The sequence below is a fragment of the Hemitrygon akajei genome, chromosome 3, assembly GCF_048418815.1.
Source record: "Hemitrygon akajei chromosome 3, sHemAka1.3, whole genome shotgun sequence".
NCBI classification, from domain to species: domain Eukaryota; kingdom Metazoa; phylum Chordata; class Chondrichthyes; order Myliobatiformes; family Dasyatidae; genus Hemitrygon; species Hemitrygon akajei.
In genome coordinates this window covers 88,542,781-88,560,661 of record NC_133126.1, presented here as the reverse complement: position 1 = coordinate 88,560,661, position 17,881 = coordinate 88,542,781, and the positions used below count along the sequence as shown (strand labels likewise).

The following is a 17,881-nucleotide window of genomic DNA, read 5'->3' as shown; positions in this document are numbered from 1 at the left end:
AATTTATCTCATACTGCACCAAGCAAGACAAGAGCATTTCTCCCAGCATGGGTGGACATAATAAACTTTAGAGCCACAGCTTGCTGTTCCTTGAACAAAACAAGAATGGAAATTATCGTGTTGAGCAGCATCAGTGGAGAACCCAGTCAGTTCAAATCTGTGATCTTAAAGCCATCCCAGAGGCTCCATGCTTCCAGGGGTTTGGCCATTTTCTGATCTGCACATGGAAGCCCACCACATGGGAGGAGACAATTTGGCCCTGGCATCCCTTCTCCTTACACCTGTTCCTTAACTAAGAGCTCTAAAATATTCTTCTTACAGATACTGTACTGGTTCCTGTTTGCTAGTTGCAATTGAACCTTCCCCAGGCATCCTCCAAGCCAGTGCATTCCAGAACACAACAGCAGACAGCATCCAGTCAAATGCCATCACATTGAAATGGTTTCCTCTCCACAAATGTGGTGTCTCCTGCTGCTTTTTATATTTTAAGTTTCTGTTTTGATAGATCTTTCCTATTCAGAGGAAGGCCATTTGGCCCATCATGTCTACAGCAGCAATCACATTCTCCCAGTAATTTTCCCTGGAATCTGCTTTCCCCATATTCCCATTAACTTGCCTCAAGTTTATTACATCCAACACCACCAGATTTAAGAGCAGCTACTTCCCTTCAGCCATTTGGCTCTAACACCAACCTACACAACTCTACTCACTACTTCAGTGTGGCAACAGTATGACCACTTTACAGTATAACAGAGTTTATTTTTGTTTTAATTGTGCATGATTTATGTTTACATGAGGAAATCTGCAGACGCTGGAAATCCAAGCAACACACACAAAATGCTGGTGGAACGCAGCAGGCCAGGCAGCATCTATAGGGAGAAGCACTGTCGACTTATGTTTAATTATTTATTTATGTGATTTATGTTTAATTTGTTTTTTTTGCATGAATGTTCTGTATCTGCTGCTATACAATTAAGTTTTCTATTGAACTTTAACGTTATGTACTTGCGCATGACAATCAACTTTGACTTTGAAATTCTGCCATTCAGTTACACACTTAGAGAGCCCAAACAACACAGAAACAGGCACTTTGACTCACTACATCTGCACCAACCAAAAAACAGCCAACTACACAATTCCCATTTCATTCTCCCCACGTTGCCCACCCCTCAGACTATAGCACCCGTGAACCCCACACGGTCAGAGGAAGAAATAGCGAACTCCACACATATAACTGCAGAGATCTGGACTGAACCCCGGTTGTTGGAGCTGTCACCCTCTGTACCACTCCAAAACAAACACTTTTCTTCTGCCAATGACGTCATATTTGTGCCCTCTGTTAGCCACCTTGCTGCCGATTGTTCTGCTCAAAACACCTAGTGTTTGGAGGGACCATTTGATGGTACCAGCTGAGCTCCTCAGTACTCTGGAGTTTCTTACCATTGTTGGAATTCTCCCTCCTGACTTTCTAAAGCGCTGCACGGAAGCTAGAGTTCAGGTCAAGCACTCACCAGACTGAAGTCCCGGTAATCCTCGGCGCCCAGGTCTTGCGCCTGACCATCCAGCAGGTCATCCTCGGACTCCTCGAGGAGAGAAGAGCCCGTGGAGGAGAGCGAGGAGTTGGAGAGCTTGCGGCGCACTCTGATGTTGGAGTCCAGCTCCAACTCCAGGCTTTCCTGCGTCGTCCCTTCGTCCGAGGTGATGGTGAGTTGGGGGACGGGGAGTCGATGGCGCTGCCGAGGTTCCAGCTCGGTCCTCGCCTCCTCCCTGCCGGCCGGTTGCAGCCTGCAGACGGAGTTATCTGCCTCTTGGCTGGTGGGACCGGCGGAAGTGTTCGCCGCGCTCAGATCCACCATGGTGAATTTCGCTTGCGGTGCAGGGCTGCAGTTCCTTTTGCTCCTGGACGTTTCGTTGATCGTGTAGGACTTTCGATGGAGCATCGCACGATGCTTCTCAAGGGGAACCTGCGTGGTTCCAACCTGCATGAATATCTTGGTCTGCAATCCACTTTGTTACCTGTCTGACTGTCTCTCTCTCTCTCTCTCTCCCCCGACTGCAAACCGTGCCAAAAGCGGAAGTTCAGTATCAGACCTCTGTAGCGAGGACAGGACAATCAGCCTCTATTCAGCGGCGCAGCCCAAATGTCTGACTTAAAGATCGAGTACCCCTCCTTCTGCAAACAAGACAATTGGAGGCGCGATTCTGGGCGGTATTTGTGTAACCTGTGACAAAGCAACCACGAGTTTGTTTAAGTTGCAATCTTGCGTAAACCAAATCAAGAGAATAACCGGGAACTGTTTAATGATGTTTGTGCAGACATGTCCAAGTACTGTATGTGAATAGTACTATCATGACCAAAGTTTGTTGTACTTCCTTACCCTGGAGAAGGGAGAGCGGCAAAGCGCTCTCTTGAACCCATAAAACCGTAACACACAGGAGCAGAGTAAGGCCATTCGATCTATCAAGTCTGGTTTGCTACTTCATCATGGATGATCCATTTTCCCTCTCAACCCCATTCTCCTGTAGGCCTTTGATGCCCTAACTATTCAAGAACTTATCAACCTCCAACTTTAATACACCCAATGACTTGACCTCCACAGTCATTCGTGACAATGTTACAGATGTTACCACCCACTGCCTAAAGAAAGTCCTCTTCAACTCTAAATGGCCATACCTGCAATTTGAGGCTGTGCCCCCTGGTCCCAGACTCACTCACTATAGGAAACATCCTCTCTCTATCCATTCTATCGAGGTCTTTCAATATGTGATAGGTTTCAATGAGATACCCCCTTATTCTTTTGAACGCCAGGATTACAGGTCCAGGGCCATCTAATGCTCCTTATACATTGACTCTTTCATTCCCGGAATCATTCTCATTAACCCCCTCTGGACCGTCTCCAAGGCTAGTAAAGCTTTTCTCAGATAAGGGGCCCCAAACTGCTCACAATGCTCCGGGTGCGGTCTAACCAATGCCTTATAAGGCCTCAGCGTTATATGCCTGCTCTTATATTGGGGCGGTACAGTAATGTGGTGGTTAGCACAATGCTTTGCAGTACTGGGTTCAGTTCCTGCCGCTGCCTGTAAGGAGGTTGCTTGGGTTTCTCCGAGAGTTTAGGTTTCCTCCCAACAGCCCAAAGACATATTGGTTGGTAGGTTAATTGCTCATTGTAAATTGCCCTGCGATTAGGCTGGGATTAAATCAGGGGACTGCTGAGCAACATGACTTGAAGGGCCGGAAAGGCCTATTCCCTGTTGTATCTCAATAAATAAATAATTAACTATTGTAGTCCTCTCGAACCGAATGCTAATATTGTATTTGCCTTCTCTACCACTGACTCAACCTGCAAGTTAACCTTCAGGGAATCCTGCACAAGGACTCCCAAGTCCCCTTGCACCTTGATTTTTGAATTTTCTCCCCATTTAGAAAATAGTCTACACCCTTATTTCTTGTACCAAAGTGCATGACCATACACTTCCAGACACCGTATCCATCTACCAGTTCTTTGCCCATTCTCTCAATTTGTCAAAGGCCTTCTGCAGACCCCCTGCTTCTTCAATGCTATCTGAACCTCCGCCTATCTTTGTGTCATAAGCAAACTCGGTCGCAAAGCCCGCTGAACCGGGTTGCTGTACTGCAAAGCGTTGTGCTAACCACTATGCTACTGTACTGCCCCCAATGTAAGAGCAAGGATATAACGCTGAGGCTTTATAAGGCATTGGTTGGACCGCACCTGGAGCATTGAGAGCAGTCTCGGGCCCCTTATCTAAGAAAAGGTTTGCTAGCATTGGGGATGGTGTAGAGGAGGTTCATGAGAATGATTCCGGGAATGAAAGAATCAACGTATAATCATCTAAATCATTGACATACAACATGAAAAGAAGTGGTTCCAACATCGGCCCCTGCAGAACTGCACAAGTCATCAGTAGTCAACCAGAAAGGTCAGTCTATCTGTCGAGATGGCTCCATGACACGTTGTGGGGTCAAGTGGTTTATATGGGGCAGTAATGCAGTCAGGGTGCTGTATGCGACATGGAGATGTTGGTGGCATGCCCAGTGCAAATCATAAAAATTACTGTAAGGTATTCACTTACATTCGTAGTACAAAGGGGGATTAGCGAGCTTGTGTCCATGAACCTTTCCAAAATCTGATGATGAAGGGGAAGAAGTCACTCCTAAAACACTGAGAATGGGGATTGCATACATAACTTGGTGAGCCAGATTCCAAACGACATGGATCACTGAAAAGCCCAACAACAGTTTAATGGAGTTTTATATACAGTCAGCCCTCCTTATCTACGGGGGATTGGTTCCGGGACCCCTCGTGGATACCAAAATTCGCGGATGCTCAAGTCCCTTATTCAACCTGTCTCAATGCGATGGACCTTAGGACCCAGCGGAACCACAGATCTTATTTAACCTGTCTCAGTGCGGTGGACATTAGGACCCGGCGGAACCACAGATCTTATTCAACCTGTCTCAATACGATGGACCTTAGGACCCAGCGGAACCACAGATCTTATTTAACCTGTCTCAGTGCGGTGGACATTAGGACCCGGCGGTAGAGATCTGAATCGTCAGTGTTGCTGTTCACAAAAATAATCACGATTGAAAATAAAGTGGAAATAATAAAGCGATCGGAAAGAGGTGAAACGACATCGGTCATTAGAAAAGCGTTAGGCTACGTCAGTCAACGATCGGAACAATTTTAAAGGATAAATTGAGAAAGGCCCTGCCCCGATGAAATCTACAATTATTACTAAGCAACGCAGTGGTTTAATTATTGGGTTTTGGGGTTTTGGTTTTTGATCTTCCACATCAACCCGGTACAGCGGAGAGCGCACTTGGGAGCGATCTGTCACTAGATTGAACTCAGGAACTTTCGTTCCCGAGCCCAGTGCTGAAACATTCGTTCTTAAGTGTTTTGTATGCATAGAAAGGTAAAATATATACTATATACTAAGACAGACGTTTGACTAACTGACGCTAAATAATACCGGATGTACCTGTTCCAACTTACTTAGTAAGAGAACTTCCGATTTTTTTCGATCCCGATCCACGTAAACCCACGCACATCCTCCGGTATACTTTAAATCATCTCTAGATTACTTGTAATACCTAATACAATGTAAATGCTATGTAAATAGTTGTTATACTACATTGCTTAGGGAATAATGACAAGACAAAAAGGTCTGCACATGCTCGAACAACAAGTGCTGGAAGAGCGCTTCTGGGTTTTCGCGATTCACGGTTGGTTGAATTCGCGCATGTGGAATTCGTGGATAAGGAGGGCTGACTGTATATATCTTTTGCCACATTCTCTTCTCCATTCTTTCTGCATCACAAAACCGCCTTGTTTTCCTTCTTTCACAATAGGTGCTGCCAGACCTGATGAGTGTTTCCTGCAATTCTGAGATTTTTTTTGTTTCAAATTCCCAGCATCTGCCTTTTCTATGTTTAGTAAATGCAGTGGTTTTGAGATTAGTGAGTCAATGTTTAATAATTTATTGTGTGTTTACAGAGACAAATATTAGTCAGGAAACAGTTTGTGCAAAGATAAACAATGTCACAGCTTGTTCCTTTGACTGTGTCGCACTCCTCCAGACTGCAGGTGAATCAGCCTGTGTAATGTGCCCAAATCTAACATTCTGACTCAAAAAGAAAAGCCGCTACCAACTCAGTAGTGATTGCAGTGTGATGCAGTTTACTGACTGTATTATTGTTTCTACAGGGGCTCTCCGGGTTACAAATAATCTGACACTTCATATACCGTCTGAGTAGTCTCCAGCCCCTTGGCATGAACATTGAATTCTCCAACTTCCGGTAATTCCCTCCCCCTCCCTTCCCCCATCCCAGTTTCACTCTGCCTCCTCCTCCAGCTGCCTATCACCTCCCTCATGATTCTGCCTTCTTCTACTACACAATGCTTTCCCCTTACATTCCTTCTGCACCTTTCCTTCCTATCCACTCCCCCACCCCCTGATCTTTCCCCTTACTGATTTTTCACCTGGCACCTAACAGCCTTCTCCTTCCCACCCTCCCCCCACCTTCTTTATAGGGCCCCTTCCTCTCCCTCTTCAGTCCTGACGAAGGGTCTTGGCCAGAAATGTTGACTGCTCGTTTCCACGGATGCTGCCCGACCTGCTGAGTTCCTCCAGTGTGTTGTGCATGTTGCTTTGACCCCAACATCTGCAGAGTATTTTGTGTAAATAATCTGACTTATTCACAAATTATTCCATACACTTTGTAAAACATATCTTAAAGCTAATAGTAATATAATGAACTTTGGACTAGATAATTGCAGAACAGTAAACATAAAGAAAGGTGCAATAGATCTACTCGAAATAAAACAGAGCAGGAGGATACAACTCATCCGATGGATGAGCATGAAACATTTAAGTATCTTGGATATCAACGAATAAAGAAAACAGATCATAGCGCAATAAAGGTGAAACTTTTGACAGTATTTACTTCAAGGCTTAAAAAACATCTGCCAAATAGAGCTCATAGTAAAAATATAACAAAGGGAATAAACACTTTCACTATTGGTTCATAACCAATCTGGAAAATTTACAAAGAAAAATAAGAACTGCAATGACAAATTTTAGAAAACACTAGGTTAACACTTAGTTAGACTAACGCTACCTGGGACAGAAGGAGAAAGAGAATAACAGACATTAAAAGTTTACACAACGTCAAATAAAACTTCTAAAGATATATTTTCATGCATAAAAACAGGATTCAACACAAGCATATCCAATTCTGATAAGAAGTACATAATACAAAACTTAAATGAAAGCACAAATCAGAAAAATGAAGAAATTATCACTACAGAAGAAAAGGTTAACCAATGGAAGAGTATGACCTTCATGGAAGACATTACAACATCTGAGCAGGCTAGATGTCAACAAGGATGCAGAGATGGAGAGCTCTTCCCAGAAACAGAGGAGCTGCTTGTGGCAGTACAGAGCCAGGTATGACAGCGGGATTGAACTTGTTCTTGAGCCTGGTGGTATGTGCTCTCGAGCTTTTGTATCTTCTCTCTCGGAAGGGGAAGAAGAGAAATTGACCAGGGTGAAAGGGGTCCTTGATGATCAAAAATACATAATAAAAGATGCAACAGATTCAAGGCAATAAATTGAGAAACTGCCTAGAGAAACCAGAAGCAATCAAATACATTGCAGGATTCTGCAGCATTTTAACCCAATCTGATTTCTTACACAGGCACAATCAAGCGGCAGACATCATTCATCAAAAGGTAAACACAAAGTACACTGCAGATGCTGTGGTCAAATCAACACGTACAAACAAGCTGGATGAACTCAGCAGGTCGGGCAGCATCCGTTGAAAAGAGCAGTCAACGTTTTGGGCCGAGACCGTTTGTCTGGACTGAAGAAGGAGGGGGCAGGGGCCCTATAAAGAAGGTGGGGGGAGGGGGAAGGTGCAGGTGAAAAACCAATCAGAGGAAAGATTAAGGGGTGGGGGAGGGGATAGGCAGGAGAGATGAGGCCACCTTCAACAGGACCCCACCACTAAGCACATCTTTCCCCCTCTACCCTCTCTGCTTTTCGCAGAGATCATTCCCTCCACGACTGCCTGGTCCACACGTCCCTCCCCACAGATCTCCCACCTGGTACTTATCCCTGCAAGTGTAAGTGCTACACCTGTCCCTACACCTCCTCTCTTACCACCATTCAGGGCCCCAAACAGTCCTTCCAGGTGAGGCAACACTTCACTTGTGAGTCTGTTGGGATAATCTATTGCATCCGGTGCTCCCGGTGCAGCCTCCTCTATATCAGCGAGACCCGACGCAGACTCAGGGACCGCGTCGTCGAGCACCTCCCCTCCGTCCGCCACAACAGACAGGATTTCCCGGTTGCCACCCACTTTAACTCTGCTTCACATTCCCATTCGGATAAGTCCATACACGGCCTCCTCTACTGCCATGATGAGGCCAAACTCAGGTTGGAGGAGCAACACCTCATATACCATCTGGGTAGTCTCCAGCCCCTTGGTATGAACATCGAATTCTCCAACTTCCGGTAATTCCCTCCCTCTCCCTTCCACCATCCCACTTTCACTCTGACTCCTCTTCCAGCTGCCTATCACCTCTCTCATGATTCTGCCTTCTTCTACTACACATAGTGCTTTCCCCTTACATTCCTTCTTCACCTCTCCTGCCTATCCCCTCCCTGCTTCCCCTCCCCTTGATCTTTCCTCTGGTTTTTCACCTGCACCTTCCCCCTCCCCCCACCTTCTTTATAGGGCCCCTGCCCCCTCCTTCTTCAGTCCTGACAAAGGGTCTCGGCCCAAAACATTGACTGCTTCTTTCAACGGATGCTGCCCAACCTGCTGAGTTCCTCCAGCTTGTTTGTACGTGTTGATCATTCATCAAAATCCTGCTTTAAAATACAAACTCATACCTCACAAGAAACTATATGAAAGGTATGATTTGAAAGACTATGGTCTTTGAATGCTTTGAAAGACTGTGGAACATGAACAGGTGCTCCCTGACCTGATGAATGTTTCCAGCAATTTTGTTTTTTTTTTGTTTTGGTTTCCCTGCATCTGCCTTTTCCATTTTCAGTAAATGCAGTGGTTTTTGAGAACAGTGAGCCAATGATTTAATAATGTGCTATGCTGGTGTTCACTGAGACAAATATGCATATCTTCAACCTAATAATAGTAAGAGTGAACTTTGGACTATGTAATTGCAGAACATTAAACATAAAGAAAGGTGCAGTCGAGCTAGTAGTATATAAAGTGGAGCAGAAGAATACAACTCAACCGATGGATGAATATGAAACATGAATATCTTGTATATCAACAAGCAAAGAAAGTAGATCATTATGAGATAAAGGGAAAACTTTTTGACAGAATTTACTTCAAGGTGTAAAAACTCTGCCGAACAGAGCTCAATATAATGATATAGCAAAGGCAATGAACACTTTTGCTATACACATATTAACGTATTCCTTTGGCATAATATCTTGGTCTGAAGCCAATCTGTAAAACTTGCAAAGAAAAATAAGAACTGAAATGACAAATTTTAGAAGACACTATGTATACTTACACTACACTATCTAGGACAGAAGGAAAAAAAGAAATAACAGACATAAAAAATTTACACAACAGTCAGATAAAACTTCTAAAGGTATATTTCAATCCACAAAAACAGGATTCAGCACTCAACACAAGCATATGCAATTCTGTTAAGTACACACCACTAAACTTAAATGAAAGCACAACCCAGAAAAATGAAGAAATTATCACGACAGAAGAAAAAGTTAACCAATGGAGGAGCATGACCCTCCATGGAAGACATCCTAATGATTAAAGAAGAGTAGATATCAACAAGGAAGCTTTGAAGGCATAACTCAGAGTTGGAGACCTCTTCCCAGAAACTGAGGGATCCTTGTGGTAATACAGGACCAGGCAGTTAACACAAAATGCTATGAAAAGTACAGAATAAAAGACCAACAAATTCAAGATGTCAAGAGGATAAATGCAGAAAATGCCAAGAGAAACCAGAAACAATTCAACAGATTGCAGGATTCTGCAGCAGTTTAACTCAATCTGTTTACTTACTAAGTTCAAAGATGCAAGTTCAAACTACATTTATTATCAAGTACGTATCCTACATACACGTTTGAGCTTTGGCTCCTTACAGGCAGCGACAAAGCAAATAAACCCAATAGAACTCATTACAAAAAGGAGACCGTCAAGCACCCAATGTGCAAAAAACAAAACAAACTGTGCAAACAGTAAAAGTAAGCAAATAGCATTCAGAACTGAAGCTCACAAAAGTGAGACCACAGACATGAAGCCAGCAGCCCGTTAACTGCAGGCCACAGACTTAGTTCAGCACAGAGACGAGTGGAGAATTGAACTGAACCGGAAAGTCCCTCTCCTCCAACCCCAACCTTTCCAATTAGGGCAGGTACTTAAATCGATCAAATCTTGGATCTTTCCTTGCTCTTAAACCCAGCTCTGCCTCAGTTCTGCCACATTGAATTACCTCCAAGTACGCTCCAGCCATGGCCAATCATTGGCTCATTCCCTGCTCTCGTGTCTGGGCCAAGTTGCCTCGATTCGGCCCATACACACCACGCTGCAACTATCCTGCACCTTTGAGACTTCAGTTCACTCCGCAATAGTGCCAGGCTGTACGGGTAGTTCGAAAGCTCATCTCCGAAAGGGAAGTTAAAAGCTACTGATTGCAGCGATCGTTTACCAGAGAAAGTGTGATTAATAAAGTAGCTAATAGTTTTCTTTGTTTTGTTTGCCACTGGCAAGTACTTGCTGAGCTTCACCAGCGCCATCTTAAACAGAAAAGTACAATTAAGACACAGGCACAATCATGTGGCAAACATTGTTCACCAAGATCTTGCTTTAAAATACAAACTCTTAAGATACACCATATCTTCCTTTTAATACAATCCTGATCCATTTTTTGAGACAGAGTCCAACAAATTATATTATGACCAATCCCTTATTACAGATAGGACAATCCATAATAACCAGCAAGTCGGGCAGCATCTATGGAAAAGAATAAACAGTTGACATTTCGGGCCTAGACCTTTCTTCAGGGCTGTTCAGAGAAAGTCTGCAGATTTTCTCATGGTTGTGATCCAGAATAACCATCCAGATATAATATTACAGGGTAAACAATTTACATTATAGATATGACCATTCCAAACACACATAAATACAGAAACCAATAAGTGTGAAACACTGGCAACATGCTGAATTAAAAGAAGAAACGGAAAGACTTTAGAACATGAACATTGTCCCAATAGCAATCATCTACAACCGGTATCTTCCCAAAGTCACCACAACAATTACACAGCAATATTTATGTAAACCTCCAAAAAGACACAATGCTAAACACCACTAAAATAGTCCAAATGTTCCTAGCAATGGAGAAATGAGTGTGTTTGGCTGTGCCTGTACCAGCTTGAGCTAAGAGAAAAATCAACTTTATTGATGGAGCACATGTCATACAGATGATGTAGTTCAAAGAGCTTTACAATGGGAGAAAAGTACAAACATGAAAATAAAATAAAAAATAAAGCTAAATATAAACATGAAGATAAAAGACAAAAAGATGTTAGTGAAAAACAAGGTTAAATAAATCAGTTTTGAGCTGGTGTTTAAAAGTGCCGACTGAGTCTGCATCCCTTATAGTTTTAGGTATTGAATTCTACAGTTTAGGAGCTTAGTTCAAAACAGCTGACCTGCCAATTTTCTGCTGGATTGTTTAAATTTTAGAGAGTGGTGAAAAAAGACTTGAGAGCTCGAGCAGGATTATAAAATGAAAGTGATTCTGTGATGTACTCCCTTCTCAAACCATTCCGAACTTTAACAACAAGTAAGAATTTTTTTATTCAATTCTTAAAGATAGAGGAAGCCAATGCAGAGTATCTACTACAGGAATGATATGGCATGAATATCAATTTCTCTTTCCATTAAAAATAATTCCTTACCCCTCTCCTCTTCTTTTATTCCCCACTCTGGTCTCTTACCTCTTCTCTCCTGCCTATCAGCTCTCACTGTTGTCCCTCTTTCCCTTTCTCCTGTGGTCCACTCTCCTGTCCTATCAGATTCTTTCTTCTCCAGGCCTTTCCCTTCCTCACCCACCTGGCTTCACCTATCACCTTCCAGCTATTCTTCTTCCTCTCTCCCCACCTTTTTATTCTAGTGTCTTCCCCCTCCTTACCAGTCCTGATGAAGAGTCTCGGCCTCAAACGTTGACTGTTTGTTCATGTCCATGGATGCTGCCTGACCTGCTGAGTTCCTCCAGAATTCTGTGTGTTTTGCTTTGGATTTCCAGCATCTGCAGCATTTCTTGTGTATATGTTCGCTTGCCCTGGTTTTGGTTAAAAGTCTAGCAGAGGCATTCTGAAAGATTTGAAGTTTGTCAGTCGAATTCTTTAACCTTTTCAACCAGACCTCTATGTGGTGACCTGTAACTCAAAAAGCTCTGCTGAATTAATCATGGTTATCATCCCATTTGGTTGACTCATGCATTTTTTTTGCATTAAAACAGAGTGCAAATTGTGCAGCTGAGTAACTTCCTGCAATGAATAACAAGGCTGCCTTTCTACAGCTTTGAGGATTGTGTTAAATGCTGAAGAAGCACCAGCCCAAGATAGTTCATCCTCTTAACAAAAAATCTTTACTTCAGAGTCTTTGGAACTTTCAGAATCAGAATCAGGTCTCTGGTTCATCTGGGGATAAGTCCAATGGACCATGATACACCTTGGACAACAGAGTTAAAATTGTATCCAATGCAACCCTGACCAGCTTCATGTGTGGCTGCATCAGGCTGTGCGTGGAACCAAGGAATGTGGGCACTAAGTGTCACTTTGTACTGGGTTTGTACCCGGCCCTGGTGCTGCTGGCATCGGTGGTGGAGGTGGATACAATAGGGTCTTTTAATAAACTTCTGGACAGGTACATGGAGCTCGGAAAAATAGAGGGCTATGGGTAACCCTGTGTAATTTCTAAGGTAGGGACATGTTCGGCACAGCTTTGTGAGCCGAAGAGCCTGTATTGTGCTGTAGGTTTTCTATGTTTCTAACATACAAACTCAGTGACAGGAATGAAGAGAGTGTGAAGAAAGATGTGAGGACCCCTGTCACAGTTCATCCACAGCAGCTGAGTAAACGAGGACTCTCTGATCTATGGGTGCTCCTCAGGGGCATTCACCAGGGTAGATATCAAGTCCTGCTAGACGATCATCAATTCAGTGAAAGGTGCTCTTTCGTCTGACCAAAACAGGTTGGTCTTCCAAAGAGATGTTTGTAAAGGAATATTCTGAATGGCTCGTTCCAGGCTGGAGGAGTAGATGCTGTGGGATGAGCAGCCAACACAAGGGCTCAGTGGGGAAGAACCACAATCTGTTGTTCATCTTCTACTGGATATGAATGAGTGGTGAAGCCCATAAATCGTCTCAATTAATGTATCACCCTAAGGGGCCACACAAGTGGCTGGGATTCTGTGGATTAAAAAAATAAGTTAGCACAACTTGACATTTTGACCATGAATGTTACCATTTGGCTTATTTTATTCTTTTGTACATTTTTTTGTTATGATAATACATTTTGAAAGACCATTATGTTGTATATAACAACTATGTGACTTGCAAAACTTACTTCCAAATTTCAATTAAAGACAGTAACAAATTCCATTTTTTAAAAAAAAGTATAGGCAGTACCAGGTTATTTGAGAGTTCTATTCCTGGGAATTACCTATAAACTGATACCTCTGTAAGTCAGAAATGTCCATTTCCTACAGTAACCTACAGTATGTTGTATCCCTCTACATACAGTACACTTGCTATTATTATTTCATTTTATTGAGCCCTAACTCTACAGATAATTAAAGTAAACCTGTATCCAGTCATTAATGAATACTGCAAAACAGCTTTATTATTATGCTATTTTTACTATTTCTCAGCTCAAGCTGGTAAAACCCAAGGTATGGGCATAGCCAAGCACACTCATTTCTCAATTGCTAGGAACTTTTGGACTATTCTAGCGGAATTTAGTATCGTGGCTTTCTGAAGATTTATATAAATATTGCTGTGTAGTCCTAATTGTTTAATGTTATTTGTACTGACTTTGGGATGATACCAGTTGTAGATATTATGCGTGGGACAATATTTATCCTGTTCATGTTCCATAGTCTTTCAATTTCCTTTTTTAATTTTTGGTTATTTTTATTGATTTCTGTATGTTATGTGTTTTTGCAATGGTTATATCTATTAAGTAAGCTGTTCTTGATTGTTTATCCCTGTAATATTATACCCGGATGGCAATTCTGGATTGTCCTATCTCTAATAATAGATCGGTCATCATATAATTTGTAGAACTCTGACTCTAAAAATGGATCTGGCTTGTATTTATAGTGAGGTATGGTGTCTTTTATGAATTTGTATTTTGAAGCAAGATTTTGTAGGATGCAGCTTGCCACTTGATTATCCGTGTAAGTAATCAGATTGAGTTAAACTGCTGCAGGATCCTGTAATGTGTTGGATTGTTTCTGGTTTTTCTTGACATTTTCTACATTTATCATCTTGGATTTGTTGGTCTTTTATTGTGTATTTTTGATCATCAAAGACCCTTTTCACCTTCGTCAATTTCTCTTAGACCATAGACCATAAGACACAGGAGTAGAGTTAGGCCATCTGGCCCACTGAGTCTGCTCCGCCATTCAATCATGGCTGATCCTTTCTTTATCTCCTCCTCAACCCCAGTCACCAGCCTTCTCCCTGTAAACTTTGATGCCATGTCCAATCAAGAACCTATCAATCTCTGCCTTAAATACACCCAAGGACCTGCCCTCCACAGCTGCATGTGGCAACAAATTCCACAAATACACCACCCTTTGGCTGAAGAAATTTCTCCGCATCTCTGCTTTGAAAGAGCGCCCTTCTATCCTGAGGCGGTACCCTCTTGTCCTAGACTCTCCCACCATGGGAAACATCCTTACCACATCTACACTGTCTAGCCCTTTCAACATTCAAAAGGTTTCAATGAGATCCCCCCTCATCCTTTTGAATGCCAGCAAGTACAGATCCAGAGTTATCAAATGTTCCTCGTATGATAACCCTTTCTTTCCTGGAATCATCCTTGTGAACCTCCTCTGGACCCTCTACAATGCCAGCACATCTTTTCTAAGATGATGGGCCCAAAACCGTTCATCATACTCAAGGTGAGGCCTCTCCAGTGCCTTATAAAGCCTCAGCATCACACTCTTGCTCTTGTATTCTAGACCTCTTGAAATGAATGCTAACATGGCATTTACCTTCCTCACTGACAATCTGACCTGCAAGTTAACCTTCAGGGTGTTCTGCATAAGGACTCCCAAGTCCCTCTGCAAATCAGATTCCTGGATTTTCTCCCCGTTTCGAAAATAGCCCGCACGTTTATTTCTACTACCAAAGTGCATGGCCATGCATTTTCCAACATTGTATTTCATTTGCCACTTTTTTGCCCATTCTCCTAATCTGTCTAAGTCCTTCTGTATCCTACCTATTTCCTCAACACTACCTGCCCCTCCACTAATCTTTGTATCATCTGCAAACTTGGTAACAAAGCCATCTACTCCATCATCTAAATCATTTATATACAGTATAAAAAGAAGTGGTCCCAACACCGACCCCTGCAAAACACCACTGGTCACTGACAGTCAACCAGAAAAGGATCCTTTTATTCCCATTCGCTGCCTCATACTCTAGCCATGTTAGTAATTTTCCTAAAATACCATGGACCCTTAAATTGGTAAGCAGCCTCATGTGTGGCACCTTGTCAAAGGCCTTCTGAAAGTCCAAATATGCAACGTTCACTGCGCCCCCTTTATCTAACCTACTTGTGATCTCCTCAAAGAATTCTAACAGGTTCATCAGGCGGTATTTTCCCTGAAGGAAACCATACTGACTTTGTACTCTCTTGTCCTGTGTCACCAAGTACTCCATCACCTCATCCTTAACAATAGACTCTAACATCTTCCCAACCATTGAGGTCAGGCTAACTGATCTATAATTTCCTTTCTGTTGCCTTCCTCTTTTCTTAAAGAGTGGAGTAACATTTGCAATTTTCCAGTCCTCTGGCACCATTCCAGAGTCTAATGATTTTTGAAAGATCATTTCCAATCCCACCACAATCTCTAACGCTACCTCTTTCAGAACCCTAGGATGCAGTTCATCTGGTCCGGGTGACTTATGTACCTTTAGGTCTTCCATCTTTTTGAGCCTTCTCTCGGAGTACTAACAGCACCCACTTCTCTTCCTTCACACACTCCAACATCAGGCATACTGCTAGTGTCTTCCACAGTGAAGGCTACAAAGTACCCATTTAGTTCATTAGCCATCTTCTTGTTCCCCGTTAGTATTTCTCCTGCCTCATTTTCTAGTGGTCCTATATCCACTCTCATTTCTCTTTTATTTTTAACATACTTGAAAAAAGTTTTACTATCCACTTTGATATTATTTGCTAGCTTGCTTTCATATTTCATCTTTTCCTTTGTAATGATTTTTTAGTTGCTCTCTATAGGTTTTTAAAAATTTCCCAATCCTCTATCTTCCCTCTAATTTTTGCTTTGTTGTATGCCTTTTCTTTTGCCTTTACAGTAGAAACATGGAAAACATAGAAACATAGAAAACCTACAGCACAATACAGGCCCTTCAGTCCACAAAGTTGTCCCGAACATGTCTCCCTACCGTAGGAATTACTAGGGTTACCCATAGCCCTCTATTTTTCTAAACTCTATCCAAAAGTCTCTTAAAAGACCCTATCGTATCCGACTCCACCACCATTGCCGGCAACTCATTCCATGCACTCACCATTCTCTGCGTAAAAAACTTACCCCTGACATCTCCTCTGTACCTACTCCCAAGCACCTCAAACCTGTGCCCTCTTGTGGAAACCATTTCAGCCCTGGGAAAAAGCCTCTGACTATCCACACGATCAATGCCTCTCATCATCTTATACACCTCCATCAGGTCACCTCTCATCCATCGTCCCTCCAAGGAGAAAAGGCTGAGTTCACTCAACCTATTTTCATAAGACATGCTCCCCAATCCAGGCAACATCCTTGTAAATCTCCTCTGCACCCTTTCTATGGTTTCCACATCCTTCCCGTAGTGAGGCGACCAGAACTGAGCACAGTACTCCAAGTGGGGTCTGACCAGGGTCCTACATAGCTGCAACATTACTTCTTGGGTCCTAAATTCAATTCCACGGTTGATGAAGGCCAATACACCGTATGCCTTCTTAACCAGAGTCAACCTGCACAGCTGCTTTGAGTGTCCTATGGACTTGAACCCCAAGATCCCTCTGATCCTCCACACTGCCAAGAGTCTTACCATTAATACTATATTCTGCCATCATATTTGACCTACCAAAATGAACCACTTCACACTTATCTGGGTTGAACTCCATCTGCCACTTCTCAGCCCAGTTTTGCATCCTATCAATGTCCTGCTGTAACCTCTGACAGGCCTCCACACTATCCACAACACCCCCAACCTTTGTGTCATCAGCAAACTTACTAACCCATCCCTCCACTTCCTCATCCAAGTTATTTATAAAACTCATGAAGAGTAGGGGTCCTAGAACACATCCCTGAGGCACATCACTGGTCACTGACCTCCATGCAGAATATGACCATCTACAACCACTCTTTGCCTTATGTGGGCAAGCCAGTTCCAGGTCCACAAAGCAATGTCCCCTTGGATCCCATGCCTCCTTACTTTCTCAATAAACCTTGCATGGGGTACCTTATCAAATGCCTTGCTGAAATCCATATACACTATTTCTACGGCTCTACCTTCATTAATGTGTTTGGTCACATCCTCAAAAAATTCAGATAGCTTTGACTTCCCTTGTCAGCCACGGTTGTACTAATTTACCATTTGAATATTTATTCATTTTTGGAATAAATATGTCCTGCACCTTCCTCATTTTTCTCAGAAACACACACCATTGCTGCTCTGCTGACATCCTGCCAGCAGCTCCTTCCAATTTGCTTTGGCCAACTCCTCTCTCATACCACTGTAATTTCCCTTACTCCACTGCTACATCAGACTTTACTTTCTCCCTATCAAATTTCAAGTTGAACACTATCATATTGTGATCACTGGTTCCGAAGGGTTCTTTTATCTTAAGCTCCCTAATTGCCTCTGGTTTATTACATAACACCCAATCCAGTATATTTGATCCCCTAGTAGGCTCAATGACAAACTGCTCTAAAAAGCTATCTGTTAAGCACTCAACAAACTCACTCTCTTGAGATCGATTATCAACCTGATTTTCTTAATCGACCTGCATGTTAAATCTCCCATAACTACCATAACATTGTCCTTTTGACTTGCCTTTT

General features: G+C 42.8%; 1 protein-coding gene across 1 annotated transcript in view; it reads right to left on the bottom strand.

The window, feature by feature from the left end:
- itpka (inositol-trisphosphate 3-kinase A) overlaps positions 1–2,494 on the bottom strand; it is an 88,955-nt gene extending 86,461 nt beyond the window's left edge. Inside the window, exon 1 of the mRNA XM_073040309.1 lies at positions 1,512–2,494. Coding sequence (XP_072896410.1) covers positions 1,512–1,985 — 474 coding nt within the window. The 5' untranslated portion in view covers positions 1,986–2,494. The remainder of the gene's footprint in view (positions 1–1,511) is intronic.
- Positions 2,495–17,881: the final 15,387 nt, after the last annotated feature.